The 24,686-nt window shown below is 35.5% G+C and overlaps 1 protein-coding gene across 4 annotated transcripts in view; it reads right to left on the bottom strand.

The window, feature by feature from the left end:
* Window positions 1-24,686, bottom strand: part of MTX2 (metaxin 2) — a 67,647-nt gene that overhangs the window by 21,438 nt on the left and 21,523 nt on the right. For all 4 annotated transcript variants that reach the window (XM_032356026.1, XM_032356023.1, XM_032356024.1 and 1 more), the window contains 2 exons: window positions 20,493-20,540; window positions 19,231-19,277 (listed from right to left, as the gene is read on the bottom strand). In XM_032356026.1, the coding sequence (XP_032211917.1) occupies window positions 19,231-19,277; window positions 20,493-20,540 (95 nt within the window). The remainder of the gene's footprint in view (window positions 1-19,230; window positions 19,278-20,492; window positions 20,541-24,686) is intronic.

The following is a 24,686-nucleotide window of genomic DNA, read 5'->3' as shown; positions in this document are numbered from 1 at the left end:
TACACACTGGCAACCAAATTAAGTCCCTCCAAGATAGGAGAGGTAACTGTGGAAAAGCCCTACAAATGCTGACAGTATAGGTCAGGGTGGGGGAGGGGAGGGTAGAAGCCAACAAAAAGAGCAACTCACTGTGCAATCAGTCACAGTGAAGCCTGCATGTCAAAAAGTACCCTCATCTCCCCCATCAGCTTTTTAGCACTTCACTCGTAAATATAAATTGTTAGTACAGACCAAGAGATAGTTGAGGACAGCCTCGAACATAAAACTTAGAGCCAAAATAAGGCAAAAAAAGGAACTGACAGGAAAGAAATATTGCAGAGAAAAGACAACTTCAAAGAAAAATTATAATGGTTAATATTTACTGAGCACTTATGACCCTGTGCCAGGTACTTGCATAAGAGCTTTGCCCAAGAGTTAGGTACAACAGATATGCCTATTTTAATACGGGAACACATTAACATACAAAGAGTTTAAGAAATCTGATCACAGCATACAGGAAGGCAGAAACGAAAGGAGGTAGGAAAGAAGGGAGAGAAAGGAAAGAAAAGAAACAGGAAAAAGAAAACTAAAAAGTGAAGCATACATAGGACTGAGCAAATACATGACATTCATGTCTCAAAAGCAACTCTGAAACCTCAATGGTAATATAAGGCCTTCAAAATGCTAAGAAAAAAAATCTTGCCAACCTAAAATTCTACATGAGGCCAAGGTTATTAATCAAATATGAAGAAAGAATAAAAACAGTATCATATAGGCAAGGTCTTTAAATTTTTATTTCCCATGTACCCTTTCTCAGAAAGCTAATGAAGAATGTGCTGCACAAAATAAAAATAACAAACCAAGGGAGGGAAGGGGGTGGGAAAGAATAGGGATCCAGAGAATAAGGGATCCAACGTAAAAAAAAAAAAAAAGCAAAGAGAATTCCCTGGATGATGGTGAATAGCAGTCATAAGAAAACAGCTCTGAAGCCAGCAGAGAAAGGAACTGCTCCAGTTAGAGTAGAAGGAACAGAAGTTTCAAAGGTAGTATTTCTGAGAGAAAAGGAAAAAAAAGTATCTGACGCATTTGACCATTGTGAGGGAGAGCATTATAGTTCAATCAAAGTTTATGAAAGAAACTATCCAAATGAATCAAACAAAACAATTACTAACCTCAGGGGGGGGAAAGCACATAGAAAGATTATGTGCATATACACTGAGCTACTCAACTGAGATCAATATTTACATTCTAATTATAATGGAAATATTAAGTATCAGTATTAATCTGACCAAAAAAAGTGAGAAGACAATTGGGAAGATGGGGAAGGAGAGAAAGGTGAGTTGTATGAGGAGAATTTCATAGTGGAATTCAATAGATACTTTGAAATTTTTAAAAGTAATAGTAACACAAGCATCTTAAAAATACAGAGGTAAATACCTGGAAAAATAATACAGCTAAAAGAATTGAAAATTGGTTGTCTCTGGGTATCCAGATTTGGGAATGGGGTAAGGGTGGGTCAGTAGACTGTGTGTGTGTGTGTGTGTGTGTGTGCGCGCGCATATATATGAGGAGCCTCTCATACATTACAGGTGGGAGTATAAATTAATCCAACCATCTTGACACTGTTCGGTAATTACTACTGAGCATATGCCCACCCTATCAGCCAACAATTCCATGCCCAGAACTATACCCCCCAAAAAGGCATATAGTCATTAACATACATGTACAACAATGCTCATAGAGTTTGATCCATAATAATCAAATACTGGGAACAACTCAAATATCTATTAATAAGGTAGCAAATTTGATTCTAAAATTCCTAACCCCAAGCTAAAAAGGATATATAGGGGCACCAGGGTGGCTCAGTGGGTTAAAACCTCTGCCTTCCTCAGGTCATGATCCTGGTGTCCTGGGATTGAGTCCTGCATCGGGCTCTCTCCTCGGCGAGGAGCCTGCTTCCCTCTCTCTCTGCCTGCCTCTCTGCCTACTTGTGATCTCTGTCTGTCAAATAAATGGATAAAATCTTTAAAAAAATAAAATAAAATAAAAATAAAAAGAATATATAATGTCACCAACTGTTATTATGAGAAAGGAAAAAAGTAACTACAAAAGGATTATAAATTTTTCTTGACTCTGAATGCTTTAGAAAGAGCATTCATTGAGAACTTTTAAATCAGAGAAATTCTAGAAACAATCCCAGAAGATGACACCTATGATACTCCATGAAGATTCTAAATTCTATTTGTTCAGTAATTACTTCTGAATCATATCTTCTGGGAACCATGGCTCAGAATTTTTTTGTAAAAAATGATTTTGAAAAATAAAATATATTTTATTTGTACATAAGTAAAACCAAAGCCAAAAGTAAAGAACAAGAACGATCTGTTACCAGTCTATTCAACCCTTAAAAATACCTTAAATCCTAGATTCAAAAGTTGTTATTATAAATAATGCCACTGCTTTGATGAGATTATAAAACTAGCAGTTTAAATGTTGGAAAAACCCTTTTAAGTGTTGTAGATAATAGAATATCAGGAATACAGACAGGGATCCTATTATAACAATCTGTCAGTAACATGGTGGCAAGCTTCTGATGCTTCTTGCTTCTCTTTTCAAATACCTCTGTCTTCTAAAACTAGCATTTACTATTTTAATACACAGTTATGTACCAGATAATGATGATCAGCTCAATAAATGAATGAACAAACATGAAAATCTGAAAATATATCAAATCTCAAAATGAAGACTAAAGATGTCTAAAACTCAATAAATTTTCTAGTTCTAATCCTATGTGAATTTTCTTAATGAAGCAACAAAACTTCTGATAATAAAAACATTTTTTTAAAAACTGCTTAGTCAAATTTCAAAACACAACTGATACTCAACCAGTGCCTGGAGTATAAATCAATGCAGTCTAATCCAATGTTAGTTTGGCAACAGCTACAAAAATCCTAAATGTACATATCCTTTGACCCTATAATTGTACTGCTAGAAACAGATGAACATCTTCACGTATTTTATAAGATATATGTAACAATATTCATGCCTAAGCCCTATTATAGTTATAATATTTATACTTCTAATAATAATAACAGTAGCCTAATACCCATGAATAAGAGACTGATTGTATAAACTGTGGTGACTCCATCAATAGAATATTTGTAGTCTTCAAAAAAGAATGGGGTCACTCCTGAACTGAACTTCTCATACTGAACTCCAAAAGACATTTCTCATCTGGAATCTTCTGTAAGGGCTACTGAATAACATTAGACAACATATGCCAAATGCAGAACTGCTTTTTGTATTATTTTTCTTCCAAAGCCCTGGAGCAAAACATTGAAACAAACTCAGTAAGTCCTGCAAGAGGCTAATTTATTTGGCCCAATGCATAGCTTCTTGTGAACTAAATGGACAGGAAGACACAATTCTAATTGTGTAGAAGAATGGATGGAAAGCATTTATGCATTCATCCGCATACTTGATAGAGTAAGCAGCTACTATGTATCACAACTATTCTAGGCACTGAGAACAGAGCAGTGAACATAAAGTCTAGGCCTTCATGGATTTTACATTCCAATGGAGAAAGAAGACAAGCAAATAAACTAGAAAATATGTATAGTGATCCCTGCTACGATCCCTTCGTACAAAGCAGTACGAAGGTCTTGCTGTTATATGCAGAGTGGTCAGATAAGGGCTCACCAGGAAACATTTGCGCATAAACCTGAAGAAAGTTAGGGAGCAAGCCACGTAGCTTATCTAAGAGAAGAGCAGTCCAAGTTCAACAGAGCTGATGCAGTCTTATGTGTCAACTGGTGTGTCTGAGGAATAAGACCAGTCTGACAATGCAGATTAAGGAAGTGAGTGGTTAAGTGATGACATCAGAAGAGATCATGTAGGACTTACAGATAATTTTAAGGATTCCAACCTTTACTTCGAGTGAGAGGAACAATCTTAGGAAGATGCTGAGCTGAGGACTGCAAGAATCTGACTAACATTTTAAAGGATTACAAGCAGCTATACAGAGATTAGACAGTAGAGAGTGGAAGAATAGAAGCAGGAGCACTAGTTAGAAGGATTCTACAACAATCCAGGCAAGAAATGATGGTGGCCTGGATCAAGACAAGAGTGCTAAAGGGAACAAAAAGTCAGATTCTGGCTGTATTTTTAAGCTAGGGCCAAAAGGTTTTGCTGACAACTGGATGTGAATACAGGAAAAAGAGAGGACTCCAAAGATGGCTCAAAGTTTCTGACATAAACAACTAGAATAATGGAACTGCCATTTACCAAAATAGGAAAAACTGTGGGATGAGCAGGTTTTGGTGGTCTCTTCCCAAAAGACTTGGGAGTCTTTAATAGGGACTTCTCTAATAACACTTAGCAGACAACTCTGCTCTCTTTTCAAAGACCTGGTCACTAAGGCACCCTTGTATGTTTTGAAACCATATAAGCAACTCTACTCAAATGCTGAGAAGCCCAACCTTACAGGCCATCTCCATTTCTTTTGTGGAAGAGGTGACAAAAGTACCTACAAATTAGCATAATCTTTGTCAATATTTTCCGGCAAGTATGGCAATATTGAGGTATTAAGAAAAGGAGAGAGGTAGGGGAGCCTGAGTGGCTCAGTCATTATGCATCTGCCTTAGCTCAGGTCATGATCCTGAAGTCCTGGGATACAGCCCTTTATCAGGCTCCCTGCTCGGTGAGGAACCTGCTTCTCCCTCTCCCACTTCCCCTGCCTGTGTTCCTGGTCTCACTGTATCTCTGTCAAATAAATAAATAAAATCTTTAAAAAAAAAAAAAAGGTGGAGCTATAATTATTATGCAGAATAAAAACACAACCAAGAAGAGTTGTTATCTTTGATCTCTTCTGTCCCCACCAAGTTTAAAAACTGAAAAGTCCATATCCCAAACATTAAAGAACTGACATAAGTTAACACCAAAAAAAAAAAAACACCCAAATAATCTGGTTAAAAAGTGAGCAGAAGGGGAACTTGGGTGGCTCACTCAGTGAAGTGTCTGGCTCAATTTTGGCTCAGGTCATGATCTCAAGGTTGTGAGATGGAGACCCATGTTGGGCTCTGCACTCTGCAGGAGTCTGCTTGGGATTCCCTCCATCTCCCTGTCCCTCTGCCTCTCCTCCCACTCGTGCACACACCTGCTCTCTCTAAAATAAATAAATTAATAAACCTTAAAAAAAAAAGTGAGCACAAGACTTGAATAGATATTTTTCCAAAGACATCATAAAAATGGCCAACAGACACATGAAGTCATCAGGGAAATGTATATCAAAACCACAGTGAGATTTATTACCTTACACCTGTCAGAATGGCTAGTATCAAAAAGACAAGAAATTAAAAAGTGTTGGTGAGGATATGGAGAAAAGGGAACCCTCATGTACTGCTGGTAGGAATGAAAATTGGTGCAACCATTACGGACAACAGCATGGAGGTTCCTCAAAAAACTAAAAATAGAAATACCATATGATCCTGTAATTCCATTACTGGACCTTTATCTGAAGAAAACAAAAACAGTGATTCAGAAAGATATCTTACACCTATTTCACTGCTACATTATTTATAATATGCGAAGATATGAAGGCAACCCAAGTATCCATCGATATATGAATGGATAAAGAAGATGTAGTGTGGGGCGCCTGGGTGGCTCAGTGGGTTAAAGCCTCTGCCTTCGGCTCAGGTCATGATCCCAGGGTCCTGGGATCGAGTCCCGCATCGGGCTCTCTGCTCCATGGGGAGCCTGCTTCCTCCTCTCTCTGCCTGCCTCTCTGCTTACTTGTGATTTCTCTCTGTCAAATAAATAAATAAAATCTTAAAAAAAAAAAAAAGAAGAAGATGTAGTGTGTAGACACAAAGACACATACCATGAACTATTACTCAGCCATAAAAAAGAATGAGATCACTTATATGCAGACTCTAAAAAACAAAACAAATGAACAAACAAAAAGACCCATATATACAGAAAACACACTGATGGTTGCCAGAGGGGAGGAGAGTGGGGGTGGAGGGAGTTGGGTGAAGAAAAGCAAGAGATAACAGGTTTCCAGTTATGGAATGCACAAGTCACAGGGATAAAAGGTACAGCATAGGGAATATATAGTCAATGGTATAGTAATAGAGTGGCATGGTGAGAAATGATACCTATACTTACAGTGAGCATAACATAATGTATAGAGTTGTGGAATAACTATGTTGCATACCTGAAATTAATGTAGCATTATCTGTCAGCGATACTTCAATTAAAAACAAAAACAAGGAGGTGCCTGGGTAACTCAATCCATTAAACATCTGCCTTCGGCTCAGGTCATGATCCTGGAGTGCCAGGATTGAGTCCATAGGGCTCTCTGCTCAGCAGTGAGTCTGCCTCTCCCTCTGACCCTACCCCCTTCTCTCATGCACCTTCTCTCTCCCCCTCAAATAATAATTAAACAACACAATAAAATGGGCATCTAGGTTACTCAATCAGTTAAATATCCGACTCTTGGTATCAGGTCAGGTCATGATCATAGAGTTCTGAGATCAAGTCTCATATCAGGCTCTGCACTGGGTGTGAAGCCTGCTTGAGATTCTCCCTCTCCCTTTCCCTCTGCCCCTCCTCTCTCTTTCTCATTTAAAAAAAAAAATACACCTTTTAAAATAAAAACATAAACAAAAGAACTAAACTAAAACGTCAATTTAACACACAGTTAAAGAAGAAGCAATGAGAAGCCATCCAATAACAGTAGTATTATCTTCTGAAAATATACTGAGAAGTAACACAAATAGAAGCCATTGTCACCAAGAGTCCTTTAAAATCTGAGCATATGGTCCAATATGCTGGATATTTAAAATTAGTATGGAGATCTTATAATTAAGGTAAACAATAATATTAATAAGAAATCCAATAAAAAAATCTCAAAAATTATGCATATCTAGTTTCTTCAAGTCTTTATTTCCAAAGAAATATACTAAAAATATTACAGAAAGAATCTGGAGCAGCAAACTTAATTGAAATTCAATTTATTTTTTTAAAGATTTTGTTTACCTATTTTGACAGAGAGAGAAGGAACACAAGCAGAGGGAGTGGGAGAGGGAGACTCCCTGCTGAGCAGGGAGCCCAACACAAGGTTCAATCCCAGGACCCTGGGATCATGGACTTGAGCCAAAGGTAGACGCCTAATGAATAAGCACCCAGGCGGCCCTGAAATTAAACTTAAAGCCAAAAACTCGGGGCGCCTGGGTGGCTCATTCATTAGGCATCTGTCTTTGGTTCAGGTTGTGCTCCCAGGGTCCTGGGATGGAGTCCCGCATTGGGCTCCTTGCAGCTGGGAGCCTGCTTCTCCCTCTCCCTCTGCCTGCCACTCCCCTTGCTTGCTGTGCTCTCTCTTCATGTCAAATAAATAAATAAAATATTTAAAGCCAAAAATCATCAATTTCTTTTATAAAAAACAATAAATATCATGTTAACATGAGAAAGAAAATAGAATCTATAACATTAAAAACCTTGAAATATCACGCATCGTTTGAATTGCATTATGTTAACCAAAAATGAACAAATGAAGTAGTAAATAAAAATATTCAGTTCATAAAATAATGAGAAGGGCTCAAACCTGGCTGGAGAGAAACATAGCCAGCCAACAACAGGCCTGGCCTGGTCACTACATTTGCACAGGGAGAATGCTACACATCTCACTGAGACTCTGTCTTTACCATCATTTAGAGTAGGGCAAGTTTCTGTTGCTGACTCATACACACCATACATTACTCTTAAGACTGGGTGACCCAGCACATTCCCACTCTTTAATTGTCACTGGTTAAGTCCCTAGCATAATCTAATAGATCCTAACAGAATACAGACTTAAGAAACATGCTGTTGGGGCACCTGGATGGCTCAATGGGTTAAAGCCTCTGCCTTCGCTCAGGGCATGATCCCAGGGTCCTGGATCGAGCCCCATATCGGGCTCTCTGCTCAGCAGGGAGCCTGCTTACCACCCTCTCTCTCTGCCTGTCTCTCTGCCTACTTGTGATCTCTGTCAAATAAATAATTAAACAAACAAACAAATAAATAAAAGACGACAACGACAACAAGAAGAAGACGACGATGATGACTACAACTTCGGAGGAGAAGGAGGAGGAGGAGAAGGAAGGAGGAGAAGAAAGAGAAGGAGGAGAAGTAGAAGGAGAAGGAGGAGGAGAAGGGAAGGAAGAGAAGGAGAAAAAGAAGAATAGAAATCCTCTTTATCAATTTTTTTTATTTTTTTACAGATTGATTTGTTTGATAGAGAGAAAGAGAGACAGAGTGAGCACATGGATGGAGATGGAGAAGGAGAAGGAGACACCCTGCTGAGCAGCGAGCCCCATGTGGGGCTCCATCGCAGGGCCCTGGGTTCAAGATCTGAGCCTAAGGCAGATGCTTAACTGACCAAGCCACCCAGGCACGCCCCTCTTTATCAATATTAAGAGTCAGAATAGAACAGTAAAGCTTAAGTCTCCCAGTGAGACATCTCTGGGTAGAATCTTGTTGACTGACTGTTAGCTTGAGAAAGCTCCTTTACCTCATAAGCTTTCTCACTTTTAAAGTGAAGACAATTAATTAGGCAGATTAACTGAAGTACTAATGTGTAAAACATCTTATATACTATCTGGCACACAACAGTTCAATAAATATATTATTAAGATTAACAGTAATAATATTAATAACAAATACTCATGTACCCATCTGCAAAAGAAGAAAGACTAACCTTGGTGATTTCAAAAGAAAGCTGACTTCGCTTACTACCCTTTAACACCTCCTTAAGAGAAAAAGGTAAATAATTTTCCTTTATAACCAAAACAGTAAAATTGGGCATAAGATTTTAAAAAATCCCTAAATAGACATTAAAAGGATAAATAAGGGAACATAACCAAAAGTACTTTTTTAAAGAATAATAAGGTAAAGAATAAATAATATGATTTCTATGATCACAGTATGTACCTTATATAAAGTATTTTAAACAAGGCAAAAACAAGTGAATAAAGATGTTTTGATATTAACAAATATTTACTTTCTGAATAATGTTTCAAAGTCACACATACTGATGAAACTGATCAATGAACTCATAAAAGGCCTCCAGACTGTAGGCTCTGTTAGCACACACTAACCACCTTCATCTTATTCACTACTTTATCCTCGGCATACTACAGGTTCTCATGTAACATTTGCTCAATGACTAAGCCACAGATATTCACTATAATATGAAAACATACCTAAATTTGTTGAAAACTAGTAAGCTACAAGAAAGATTAGTATTTTGTTATTTTATAGAACCAAAGCTCACTGCATTAAAAAGTTAGATGTAATTCCTGTTAAATTCAGATTTTTAAAAATCAATAAAATGACAAATACATCAATAAACAGATATTGTTTTAGAAAAATCGTAACAGGAATTTAACTTAAAAATTATCAGAAACACAATTCAATGAGCATAAATAGCTTCAAATAGAGCAAATTTGGTATCAAAAACATGAAATGCTAGTAAAAGCACAAATGAGACAGATAACATCAGAGAACAGATCTCCCTTAACACAACTCTCACCTGATAACTACTTTTGGAATATCTGACTCAACTTTAGATACAGCAACATCTGACAGCTGTAGGAAAAAAATCAAGTTCAGAAGGAAAGCAACAAAAAAAGATAACCAGAATAGGAAAAGGTACATGCTCTCCCTGTTAGAATTAAATGTAAATAAAAGTAAGCTGTAAGGTCGATACTAAGTATCAGGAACTATGAAATAGTCACAGAGACCAATTCATATAACCCAAGAACCTAAAGCAATACCAGTCAGATATTTGGAACTCAATAATGAACAGTTTGGGAGTAAAGAAAGGAAACTACTTTTTTTGAGCTCTTATAAATGACTGTTTCATTATTTACAGATAAATATTCCCAACTGAGAAAAATAACAACAACAAAAAACTCCAACAAATTTTAAATTCTTAAGATAAGCTAAATAGCGGATGGCAGGGATATAAAACATATTCATTTTGATAAACCAATAGTAACTCAATACTGGATCATTGACCAATAAACAGCACCAACTATCTTCTTTCCTCTTCTTTATTCCAAAAATAAAATGAACATTTACTTGTCTTACAAGTTAAATACATAAGAAATCTTATGCATTTAAGCAATAAAATCAACATTGCTTGCCAATGAAAATATAAAAATACTACAAAATTTTAAAGAATTGTTCTTGAATGTTTAAAAGATTAGGTGCCTCACACGGAGTAATACTATGGAATTTAAGGGGTTATAAACATAGCTTCTAAAGTATGTAGATCCCATTAACAAAGTTATCCAAATTCTAATAGGGAACAAGCAATTTTCACCCTAACCATGTAAAGCTATCCTTAGACAGCAGACCTTGGGTTTTCTTCTTTAGGACAAAGCTTCTATTCATCTCATAATTAAATTTGAAATATTTCACATAAGAATTCACTATGGACTATTCTAAAGCATGCAATACCATTTTCAGGGCACAAAATGAAAATGGTTCTGAATTTTAATTCATATCTCATTTTATGGACACAAAAGAAAATCTGTGACGACAACCAAAGAATTATTTTTCACCTTACGGAAGAAGCATGTTTTAAAATTAAAAACCATGAACAAATCTACCTATAAAATGATTCATTTTTTTATATCAAACAGCTGCAGACCCTGTAATTGAAATAATGTATCTAAGGTTACAAATGAAAAGTGTTAGGTATCATTCCTGAAGTGACAGATTAAGTTCCTAATCCAGTTAAAGTAATAGCTATATTTGTAGTTTAACATAAATTAAGACCTTAATTATATTTGCGACTATTTTAAACAAAATAACAAATTCCTTTGTACCTGAGAATGTAATTTATAGCAAAGCCAGGTTCATTTTCCAAACCAATCTATTTCACACTGCAGAAGTACTCTCGTATAATGGTGTAATGTAATTCTTGTTGTGGAATGTTGAAAGAGTAGATACACTAAGAGTACAGAAGCGGTTTGAAGATAAATGAAGATGCTATTCATTCAAGGGTAATTTCATCTTAGAACTATATGAAAGATGTTTTGTTCACACAGGCTAGTGTATGGCCTCAAATTTAAGTGTATTTTCAGCTCAAATATAATGCTGCTAGATCGATTATGCTGATACTGTATCTAATAATGAAGAATTCTAGCCCTTTTCTGTATAAAAAATAGACTGTCATTTTTTCATCCTAATGCTATGTCTTCATTGTTCTGTTTAACAGCAACAAATTTTAAAATCCTGCTCACTATTTACTTTTTAAGCAGAAAAGTGTATGGTTGATATTCTAATTTGAAATCTCTCCTGACTGCAGCAAAGTGTATTTTTGCTATGTTAACTAGATACTTATGTTAGCAACCCACTACCCTCTAAAACCATTTTATTTCACTAATCACTAAAAATGACAACTCTAATAGCCACCGAATTCTATTTTGAATATGTTTCATTTTCACAAATCCTGTAACAAAAATTTAAATGTTTTGTATATACACCATTTATGTTGAGGAATTAATATTGATACTGAAAATGTTTTTAATCTGTTAAATTGTTTGCAATTTAAGTTCAATTTTAATTATCTCGATTTAAATTATCTTTTCTAAAGATCATCTTCTAAGTATTTAAATCCTTCCAAGTTTTATAAGCATAAATCACCAAAATACTTTAATACTACTGGCATATAAAAGGTGATAGAAGACAGTCAATCTGAAGACTTTAAATTCAGTAATAAAAGAAAATATCCTACAGCTTCCGTTTTTCTCATTTTACTAAAATACTGAAAAGATTTTATAAGTCTCCTATGTAATAAATATTCCCTAAATTTCTCTACCTCTAAACGCTCCTTTCCTTCTTCTATTCCTGAAACTAAATACAGAAGCCTCATTTTACAAAGGATGATCAAAGTGAAGGGATGAAAAAAACCTCAAAAAACTTTTACAGTCTATGAAACTTAAAGCTACGTCAATTTTAAGAATTTTTTTCATAAAAGAGTATTCTTGTAATTCTCTGTTAAGACATACACACTGGTGGTATCCTACTTGGATTTTTAACAGGTTTGAACAGACACTAAAAAACAAAAAAAACTGCAGACAACCATGAATAACTTGTTTAAAGAAAAAAAGGTATCCAACCAAACTGAAAATTCAAAATCATTTCCTCCACAATTCTCAAGGTAAGCTGTCCACAGCAGCCACCTCAATGACAAGACATGTTTATAGCGGATGTATTTTTATAAGCACTGTTATTTCTCCAGTGGCACAAGTGACTCACAATCTGAAGGAGAGAGAGTTCCTCCTCTCTCCTGCTCTTCCCAATCACTACAGGAGGATATTATCATTTAACTGCTAATTAATACGTCTACCTAAAAAGCATCATTTGCTAAAAGGGAAAAAGCAAGGGTCAGCTAACAATTTATCAGCAGATGTTACATGTAAGTGTTCATGGCCCAGAATTAATAGGGCCTATAAAAATGCTGACTTTTTAAAATGATACAACATATTCAACAAAAAAAAAATAGTTTTTTTGTTGTCTGCCCTTTCATTTTTAAAGACAGAGTATTCATTCACAAGAAGGGGGAAATGAGAATATTAAGTAGAATAATGATATTTCCCTTAATCTGAGCTTAAATGTTATACTTACTGGAAGTGAGTATAAAAACTGAGTAAGTGAAAGGTAGCATTCTCTTGTATGCAGTATTCTAGTAATTGTCATCAGTTCAAGACACTTTCTAAAAGTAAAGCCAAACTTTTGCAAAAGACTAAGCCATACAAAAAAGGAAAACAGGTTTCTTTGTAAGTTGGTTTCCTATAATAAACAACATCCTTTCTAAAACTTACTAGAAAGTAACAATTTTATTATATGCATTCATAAAATATAGGCACTAAATTCAGCATTCAACATCATCTTGTATTTCTAATGCTATTTCTATTGCTTTTACTTTTTTCAAAAGAATTTCTCATTTATTATCTAACTTGAGCTTCACAATAACTGAAAACTCAGGTAAGACTGCCTTTATCACATTTCAGAGATCCAAAAGCTGAGACACATTTATCTTTCACATCTTAAAGTAATCTATAAATTTGAAGATACAACTTGCTAGGAAATGTCAGAAATTATTTTTGAATTTAAATGTCCACTTATTTTTGAATAAAAATTCAAAGATCTGTGTCCCTGGACTGAACTGATATGCAACAAAGTGTTATAAGCATGGATTCTTGACTCTAGACTCCCTGGTTTTGCATTCCAGCTCTGCCAAGTACACCCATGTAAGTTTGAGAACCTCTCCACTTTAACTTGCTACTTTGTAAAATGGGACTCCTACTACTACCCACCTCCTAGAGTTGCTGTGTGTGAAAATTATCTATGACATGTAAGGTACATTTAACAAGACCTGGCACATGGAGTAAGCACTGTGTACATTTTAGTTTCGGTTACTATTGCTGTTCTTACTAACACTACCTGCAGAATGTGAATTATAATAGCACCTAAACTTCAAGTTGTTTTAAGGATTAAATGAGTTAATAAGAATAAAGTGCTTAGCATAGTAATGAGCACATGATAGGTACTCAATCATTATTGTCTGTTTACCTCCACAGTCTGTGGGCTCTATGACCTTGGGCAAAGCTCAGTTCCAGTTCCCACATCTTTAAAATAAGGTTCATAATAGTCCCTTACACCAGGATTATGGTAAGGATTAAATGAGAGACTTCATATAAAAGCTCTCAGTAGAATGCCTTAAATAAAAGTCTTCAATAGAAACTCACTTTTAAAACAAATCCTATTCAGAATTAAAAAAAAAAAATACTTTGAATTAAAGCATTCAATATTGACATTTTTCAGGTATGGCATGAGTGATTACAAAAATTAATAATGTTCACACAAATTCAAATATGTCCCTCCCCCCAAATTTTTTTTTAAGATTTTATTTATTTATTTGAGAGAGGACATGAGTTGGGGAAGGAACAGAGGAGCAAAGGTGGAGGGAGAGAGACAAGCAGACTGAGTGCAGAGCCCGACACAGGGCTAACGCCAGGACCCCAAAAGCATGACCTGAGCCAAAACCGAGAGTTGGATGCTTAACTGACTGAGCCACCCAGGCACCCCTCCAAAAAAATTCTTAAACCTAACATTTATTTTAATCACTCCCAGGTGTTTAGGCATTATAAAGCCTGCAAGCTTCCATTCCTCCTGCTGATACTGATTATACACACTTCCATCAATGAATAAGAGAAGGAAATAATAACCAGCATTCAGTGCATATTTACATTGTGCCAAGTACTTTTCTAAGTACTTTATATATATTAACACATCCAATCCTCATGACATCCAATAAAATAGCTTCTTTATATCTCCATTTTACAGAGGAACAACAAAGAGTAATGTTTACGGCATTCTATATTTAGAAGAGACCAACTCCCATTTCATTTGTGGAAGCTGCTATAAAAGACAGCATATACCAAATCAATAAAGTCATAAACTTCTTAAGGAAAATAAGACATTTTACTCAGAAAAACTGCAGGGGAGTTCATATGTATTGGCTCATACTATATTTCTAGACATGTGCTGTTCAATACAAGTAGCTACATGTGGCTACTGAGCACCTAAAATGTGGCTAGTACAAATTAAGATGTGCTCTAAGTGTAAAATACACATATTTTGAACTTAATATAAAATACGTAAAACATCCCATTAATCAATTTTGTACTGATCACATGGTAAAATAACATTTGGATACAATGGATTAAATAAAACATGATTAAAATTCATTTCATCGGTTTCTTCTTACATTTTTTAATAGGACTACTACAATTTTTTTTTTAATTTTATGTATTTATTTGACAGAGAGACAGATCACAAGTAAACAGAGCAGCAGGCAGAGAGGGGGAAGCAGGCTGAGCAAAGAGCCTGATGCAGGGCTCGATCCCAGGACCCTGAGATCATGACCTGAGCTGAAGGCAGAAGCTTAACCCACTGAGCCACCCAGCTGCCCCCCAAATTTTTAACTACATATGTGGCCAACATATATCTGTTGGACAACAGTTCAGGTTTAGGAGATGAGAGTAGTAACAGAGAATTATTATTTTTTTAATTAAAAAGAGTAACTGAGGGGCGCCTGGGTGGCTCAGTGGGTTAAGCCTCTGCCTTCGGCTCAGGTCATGATCTCAGGGTCCTAAGATCGAACCCTGCATTGGGCTCTCTGCTCAGCAGGGAACCTGCTTCCTTCTCTCTCATTGCCTGCCTCTTTGCCTGCTTGTGATCTCTCTGTCAAATAAATAAATAAAATCTTAAAAAAAAAATTAACTGATTTATAGACATATAATTTATACACCATACAATTCATCCTTTAAGTGTCCAATTCAATTTTTAGTATATTTATAAAAGTGTGCAACTATCACCATTGTCTAATTTTACAACACATTCATCACTTCAAAAAGAAACCCTGTACCCATTACATCATTCCCAATACCTCTCACTTCCTATTTCTACCTCTCCTCAGCTCCTGGCAACCACTAACACACTTTCTCTCTCTGTGGATTTGCCTGTTCAGTAACAGAGATTATCAAAGTTCTTTTCCCAATTACACATACACAAAGACTGCTTATACATATATGTACATACCACTACACACATGCACACATACACTGCTCATGAGAACCAGAGGAATATGCTACACTAATACTTCACTCTATTCAACATATAGGACTGTTATATGACCAGACAAACACTGCTGGTTAATACCAGTACTTTGTGGGTGAGGAGGAAAAAGCAAACCTAAGAGGAAATAACAACCATGGGAAAAAAATTTATTTTCTTTTAAACTGAAATCATAAGGGTTCCTTTAAACAAAAAGATCTAACCACTTAGTTCCAGGACTATAATAAATGCCAAGTCTATGCTCTAGGTAAAATTTAAATTTCCTGATTGCTTAACTGGCAGACTATTAAAATATCTGATGCCTGATATCTGGTATCTTCTAGAAAATATTGTTTATGGATACCTGTCACATTGTTTTGATCAATTTTACACATTTAACTGATACTTCTAAACGGATACTGGTCCACTATATAGAAGAAAATTACTCCATAAAGTTTACATCAGATATCTGGAAAAGTCACATTTATAGTCATGGCTACTATCAGCTGTCAAGTCAAAGAATATTGAAGAAAACTAAGAATTTTTAATATATGCTGGTTAATTTATCATCTAAGTGACATATGTAGGATAACAAAAAATTGAAATGGTTAAGCAAATTCTGCATTTTAAAAGGTTCTCTTTTTTTCTGGTTTTACTATTAATTACAACTATATTTTGAGGAGCCATGGAGAGAAAGTAAATTAATAGGAACCATAAAAACAGAGTTGCTAAATAAAGTGTATACTAAGGTTTCTTTTTGTTTCCCTTCCCCAGATTACTTAAAACATTATTATTATTATTATTATTATTATTTTAATGGTAACATACTGATATTTCGATTTATACTAAAAACTAGTTCATTCCAGGGCTTCTCAACATTGACACTATTTATCTTTGGGGCTGGGTAATTCTTTGTTGTGGAGGAACCGTCCTGTGCGCTGAAAGCTGTTTAACAGCATCCCTGGCCTTTACCCCGTAGATGCCAACAGCACCTTCCCCAACAGTTATGACAACCAGAAATGTCTAAACACTGTCAAATGTCTTCTGTCAGGTAGAAAACTCCCTCAGTTAAGAACCACTGCTCTATTCCTTCTCAAAATATCTTTTAATTGGTGGAAATGACTTCAATAATTTTTCACAGGGGATCCCCAAACAGCTTCAGCAAGGAGATCCATAAACCCCCTGAAACCATATGCAGAAAAGCTGAGGTATGTGTCTATTTCATGTGTGCACGCTGGAATGTTTTCTGGAGAAATGGTTTATAGTTTTCATGAGGTCCTGAAAGAGTTATCCCAAAAATGGCAATTTCAAAAGGGTTAAGAATTAGTGCTTCAGTGAACATACTCACTGTGCTATGAAGTTATTTTTTTCAAAGATAAACATTGAAAAATACTATTTTATACACAGCAAATAATTTGCTTGTGCATTCAGTTATCAGGCAAAATTGCTTTTACCACACTTATGAATCTTTCACTCAACAAACATTTACCTAGTACACCTGATATGCTATGCAGTTTGTTATTAGTATCTGAAAGCTAAACTTAAATTCACCCTCACCAAAAAAAGAAAAAAGATTAATAGTAGTATGAAGTCCACATTTATTGCATAAAATCAAGTGAGAATTTCTGCTTCTCAAAAATTAATGTTAAGAAAAAAAATACACAAATTGTAATAGTAGTATCTAAAGATAAAATAAGGGGGGGAGGGTACCTGGGTGGCTCAACTGGTTAAGCATCTGCCTTCAGCTCAGGTCATGATCTTAGGGTCCTAGGATTGATCAAATCCCCTGTTAGGCTCTCTGCTCAGGGAGAGTCTGCTTCTCCTTCTCCCTCTCACTCTCACTCCCTTATAAATCTTATAAATAAATAAATAAAATCTTTTTTAAAATGAAGATAAAACAAGGGTAAATAAATAAAATATACGTTATTTACATTTTTGGTAAAAAGATTTAAAATAAATCCTAAAGATGGGATGCCTGGGTGGCTCAGTAGGTTAAGCCACTATCTTCAGCTTTCAGGTCATGATCCCAGGGTCCTGGGATCAAGTCCCACATCCAGCTCTTTGCTCACTGGGGAGCCTGCTTCTCTCTCTGCCTCTGCCTGCTTGTGCTCTCTCTATCTCTGACAAATAAATAAGTAAATAAAATCTTTAAAATAAATCCAAAAGAAAGAAAGATACTCATATGAATAAATTATTATCCAAACACGTTTCTTCTTTCCATCTTTTCCTTCTTTCCCTGCCTTAATGAAAGCAAAGATATACTAAATGACATGGTATCAGACATAGTAACCAAATGCAGAGAATATCAAGTTAAATAAAAAATGTGAGATGACCAAGTGCTTACCATCATGCCTAGAACATAGCAAAAGCTCACAGGCTTTTCTCTTGCCTTTCTTTCTGTCTTCCAGAAGCTCATCATCCCATCTCCAAAAATGCCACATGTCTTAGTTTCTCTTTTAAGCTATCTTTTAGTGTTGCACAATAAAATCCTCTTTGTGATTCAAACTATGTAAGCTAACTAAGTAAGTAACAGCTACACATGCAAATGTTTGAATAACTTTAATTCTATAATCTCCATAGGCATTTCTCTCCCTTTTTTTTAGTAAATTGTGGTGTATTCATACAGTGGGATAACACTCATCAATAAAAATGAGTAAATCAGAGGTACATCTATCAATATGGACAAATATAAAAAACAGTCAAGTACCAAAAAAACAAACAACATATCAATTTGTTAAATTTACACGAATTAAAAAAGCAATCTATAATACTAGTTATTTTTGTTCTCTTTTTTTTGTATAAGTTATCTGTAGTCCCATCATATGATAAGCATATTCAGGATAATGAAAGAGAAGAGAGAGGGAAATAGAATCAGTGAAGGTTATACAGAGCCCTGTAAGCAGTATCTGTAAGGGCTTGTTTTATTTTATTTTTTTTTAAGCTTTTAATTCAATTCCAGTTAGTTAATATACAGTGTTTTTTAGTTTTTAAAGCAAATAATCCCCAAGTAGTCTATTCTTCCTGTGGTGCAGTTTAAAGTTTACAGGACCACTAACCGCTTTTTGGATTACACAACTGTGATATACAATGTGAAGAGCTACTGCATTCAATAAGTGGTTTGGGAATAAGAGACACTAATGTAATCAATAAATATATAAGAAACAGCTAGAGAAGAGAATGTCTGCTTTAAGATTAACAAATGGATTAGACTAGAATGAGCACAGTGAAAGAATGATGCTTAAAACTATGTGGTAAATAAATCTTTTCAAATAAGTTAATAACTGTGTCCATAAATGAACGTATCACCACAAATAATCAATACCATCATATCTAGCCAAAAGCTAAACTATTAAGAGAATAATCTAGCATATTAAGTGATTTTTAAAAAAAGAATGAAGACTTTTATTTTATATACTGACAATAGCTGAAAATATTACATAATAAAATCACACTTCACAGAAAAGATGTTATATTGATAATGGCAAATCACACAGAAAGATCATAAATATATAACATTGCAGACTACCCAGAGAGAAAAAAAATAGTTATAAGTGAAAATTATTACATTATTTGCATATTTACCTGCACAGCAAGAGAAGCTGCATTGTCAGAAAGCAAAATTTGCTCCCCTGTGGAAATACAATGAAAAGTCTGAGTCAAAAGTGAGACTGCTAAATAAGCAAAATATACTTGTAAATATTTTTATTTTAAAACACTATTCCTATTTTTAAAAATAAAAGGTACAGATTTTCACCACAGGAACTATGAAGTTCTATATCCATACAATTGGGTAATCACAATTTTTGATTAAATCATCACAATATGTACATAACACAGACTATTTCTTCTAAAACTATTTGATCATTTTTTGTATTTTATCAACAATATTTAATTAAAATCACTCATTTAAAAACAAATTCATTTTTCAACTTTTCAAGAAATACTATTCCTCTTCTTTTCATTAAAATTAAGTAAAATAGTATGTGCTCAAACCCCTCTAGTTAATAAGCATTCAAAATCATATAAAACCAGCTTGCAGTTAATATTGCACAGTGTGTCTAGGTCTGTCACACAAAAGAAAGATGACAAGTTTGCTGCAATAAAAATTCCATGCTTAGAAGACTAGGGCTGCTGCCTATTAGTCTTCATTACTTTGCAGTCTTCTGACAACTGCAGCAGGCTGCTGAGCCCCAAATGGGGTCCATAATGTGATCTGATGATATATGAAGAGCTGCTAGAGGGAGCCTGAACCATCCTAGCCTATACATTTTAACAGTTCCTTTTCACTGAGAGCCCACTTTACCAGAAGACTTCAAAAATCTGCTGTGTCAGCTACTGGTGCAGTAAATCTGCCAACTGCTCCTGCAGCCACATCATTTTACACTGCCTACAGCAGCCAATATAATGAGTCAATAATAAACTAAGGACCTTATAGGCCATGAATAGTTGGTTTACACTGGCAGATTCAAGTTTAGGCAAAATCTCCTAGACAAATTGCACAAGAGAATCACTTCTTTATGTTCTCTCAGAAGTAAATGATGTTGAGGGGATGTGGATTTTTTGGTAACAATATTTTTTGTTTTTTAAAAAGATTTTATTTATATATTTGCAACAGAGAGCACAAGGCAGGGGTGGGGGCGCAGAGGGAGAGGGAGAAGGAAGCAAACTTGCTACTAAGCAAGGGAGCCTAATGCAGGGCTCCATCCCAGGACCCCGAGATCCATGACCTGAGCTGAAAGGCAGATACTTAATGAACTGAGCCACCCAAGCACCCCTAGATATATTTTTATATGAGTCATTTTTGTTTTTATATGAGCCGTTTTTAATTGTGGACAAGTACCTACCTTTCAGTTGCTGATACAAGGTAGCATTTTCAGGCCAAGGCTCTGCAGCTATGGAAACAAGGCAGTGATAATTAGATACATAAAGCAAAAATGTATCAATAACCCAATTAATAAGCACAAAGATTTGCCTAGAGAATTTAATTAAAGTCAATTGCCAAGATTACTTTAAATATGGCAACCAATCACACTACCTTAGGTTGTATGGTATATGGTATAAGTAGGTTAGATAACTTCTTTTAAATGCATGTGAGGTTTATTATTTGGTAGGGAGTTGTGCTGCTGTTGTAATTTCAACAGAGAAGAGGTGGAAGACATCCTGTCCAATCAAAAGCGAAAATTTAAAAACTAAAACAGGCTATATGCTACTATTCCTTATCCTCCAAACACAGATACTCCAAAATGTTACTTATAAGATACTTAATTTGGGGGTGCCTGGCTGGTTCAGTCAGGAGAGCATGTGACTCCTGATCTCAGGGTTGTGAGTCCAAGCCCCACTATGGTGCAGAGATTACTTAAATAAATCAGTCTTTAAAAAAATGAGATACTGAATTTGATTCACTATCAAAAAAAGTGAAATAGTATTTTACTATAAACTTTAACAAAGTAAACTTTCAAACAAGTAACACTATATGAAAGAATCAAATATATCTCTTTCAGGCTATGCATCTTTCTTTATAAGCTGGTAGTATTTAAACATACAGGAAAACCATGTTGTATTATAGAACATTCCGTTACCTTGAACCCACCACCACCACTCCCACAAAAACAAAGTCAAAGAGCACGATGAAGCAGTAAGTACCTACAGTGTGAAAAAGCAAGTAAAACTAATTTTAGGCCTGAAGCCAGGCTTGACCATAACCCTTAACCTCTAGTTGAGATGCTCTGAATAGTCCAGGGAGTGCGGGGGAGGACCCCTTTAATTTGCTTTAACTCATACTTCAGAATGAAAAGGAACAAAATCATATTATTATAAATTATAAATGCTACTTTTCATTTGGTTTGGGCTACACAAAATTAGACTCGTATTTAGAGATACCATGAAAACCTCGAGCAAATAATGCACCATACATAGTTTTGTACGCTATTGCTCATAATATTATACATATAAACAAAAACTACCAAGTTTCAACTCATATACCAAAAAGGCAATAAAACTAAATATTTATTATATGATACTGTAAACTTTTAACAAAGCAGAATTTTACTAAGAACCCAGTTAACCTGTGTAACATAGTTTTTAAAAATAAAAGTCAAGGAAACAAAAACAAGGTGACATCAGCAAATTACTAAAAAATAACCTTTTAGGTTAAACTGTATGGTCAGCACACCTATAACGTTTACATCTATATGAGAAACAATACAATGAGTTTCATTTGTTGTAAAATCCTACATCATTGAAGATTCAATTAATTTTAAAAAGATTCAATTATATGCTTCTAAATCTAATTAAAGCAATAAAGCATAAGAATAAAATTAACAAAAATTTCAAAGATACTGAAACTAAGTTTCTTGAGGGCACAGATGTGTCCCATCTATGTATGCTACCCTGTAGCATGTTTTGCATATGTTGATTGTGTGCAGAAAGAAAGACGGGGGTAATTGATTAAACCTACCATTCCGTTCCCTAAATATTCTGGCTAATCTAAGTTTTACTGAACCTAGTATTATTAACTTTGTTAAAGCAATGGGATGTTCTAATTAAATATTGTAGTAATTTTAACTTCAGTTAAAATATAGGTTTTATATGTGATAGACATGGATTACAAGTTTTCAAAAACAATGAATAACATACACTTAGCATTAAGCATCTGCTCAATATAATTTAAGTATTCTCTGATTAATCAGAAGCCACTTTACTACTCAGCAATATCGCAGAGTTTCATATGAGCAGCAATTTATGTGTTCCATGGAAAAGTTAATTTATTATCACCACCATGGATTCTCCAGACCCATTACAACAGACATATGTGAAAATAAAGAAACCTTGAGACCTACTACCTGATCACAAAAAGAGAAGTTGCCTACAAACACTAAAATTTCTGTTATTAATAGAATCTAAAGATGGAAACTAGGTGGGAGGGGGCTGTTTTCCTTGATCCAGAATACAAAATATATTCAACTCAGAAATTACTGTCAAAAATAAATTCTCGCGCCTGGGTGGCTCAGTGGGTTGAGCCGCTGCCTTCGGCTCGGGTCGTGATCTCAGGGTCCTGGGATCGAGTCCCATATTGGGCTCTCTGCTCAGCAGGGAGCCTGCTTCCCTTCCTCTCTCTCTGCCTGCCTCTCTACCTACTTGTGATCTCTGTCAAATAAATAAATAAAATCTTTGAAAATAAATAAATAAAAATAAAAAATAAATTCTCAAAAAGTAACTCTGCCAAAACATCTGAGGCTATCTTTACAAATAGAACCTATCATTTAAAAAGAGAAGGAACTGGGCTGATACATATACATACATGTATATATACATATATATATTGATACAACTATGGTTGTATGTATATGTGTGTGTGTGTGTATATATATATTTTTTTTTTATATATTTATTTATCAGTTTAGCAATATGGCATGCCAGTGTATCCATGGACCAGGAGGCAAGAAATGGTAGAGTATGCAAAGAATGATCAACTACCTATCTCACCCATGAGCAGCTCAAAATATACAAACATCACTGATCTAAGTGCATCCCCTACATGAACCAGCTCAAATAATTACATTTTAAATATGACATGGGAGAAGAAATAGCTAGAGTGTTATTCAATAGAGTGCCAAAAGTGAAAATCCTAAGTTGTGTGGCATGGCAATGGATCTACAAACCAACCATGCAAGTATCTTTCTAGGAAATGAACTCTATTAACTGCCTTCACAAGTAAATCCATGAATCATGAACACTATTATCCACACATGACAACGAACATTTCTATTTCTATTTCTTGGTTTGGATAATATTAACTGAAGTTTTCTTTACTGAGAACACTATTATGGAAAAGACAAAGTCCAAAAATGCAACTGCTTCTCTATTCCTCTTTCCCAAGGTTAGGCAAGTCAATACCCACCCCTTGCTCCTGTCATGTGAAAAAGAGAGGGAGACTAAGAACTTACAGTGTTAACAGACCTTTAAAATCTGTAGCATTTCAAAAGAAACATCTTAAACAATAATAAAACATTTGTTATCCCTTGCTAGTTTTACTTCCATTGACCTAAAATGTTTTAGACCATAAACTAATTCAATAGTGAATAAAATTTCAGGACTCACCTATGCTATTTTCAATTTCTACCACCAAAAACATTCCCAGTATGAAGTGCCTTTTAAAATTGCCTTTGGGAAAGACTGGCCTTGGAATACATATAGAAGTTGAAACTCAAATTTCCTGTAAAGAAAGTTTGGTAGTATTGGGGACCGAGAGAGACCACTGTGCAATGTCGTCAAGGTGCAAGATACTGGTATTATTAGCACATCAAAAGTAAATTTTAGGGGCACCTGGGTGGCTCAGTGGGTTAAAGCCTCTGCCTTCGGCTCAGGTCATGATCCCAGGGTCCTGGGATGGAGCCCCACATCGGGCTCTCTGCTCAGTGAGAAGCCTGCTTCCTCCTCTCTCTCTGCCTGCCTCTCTGCCTACTTGTGATCTGTCTGTCAAATAAATAAATAAAAATCTTTTTTTAAAAAAAAGGAAATTTTATGCTTCCCACACATCAACATTTGGCGTGGCTCTTGTAATAAAGATCAGATTCCTCAACTTGGCCTTACACCTCTCCCTCTCTACCTCTCTGGCCTTCTGGCCTCATTGTAACTCCACTCCGCCTACTTCTACACTCCAGTCACACTAGCCTTCAGTCAGTTTCTGGATGCACCATGTTCCTTCCTGCCCCAGAGATTCATTTGTGCTGTATCCTCTGACCTAGAGCTATCTCCCACCCCTGCAGTGTATCAGCTCAAACATGCTGAGATGTTGGGCCGGCTCCCTGGACATGCTACCTGAGCAAGTGCACAGAGCCAATGCTTAAAAGGGCTCCACACTCAGTTTCACGTTCTGCCATTAGTCTTGGAATTCTTTAGAACAAGGGGCCTCATGTCATCATTCTGCACTGGACCCTACACATTCTGTAGCTGGTCCTGTCCTCAGGGAAGCCTTATTGACCCTCCCTGAACAGTTCAAACACTTTCTTCACAAGCTTGACAGCATGCACTGTCCT

This window comes from Mustela erminea, chromosome 8 (assembly GCF_009829155.1).
Source record: "Mustela erminea isolate mMusErm1 chromosome 8, mMusErm1.Pri, whole genome shotgun sequence".
Taxonomy (NCBI): Eukaryota; Metazoa; Chordata; class Mammalia; order Carnivora; family Mustelidae; genus Mustela; species Mustela erminea.
The sequence above is the reverse complement of the archived record's forward strand: the minus strand, read 5'-3'. Positions and strand labels throughout refer to the sequence as shown.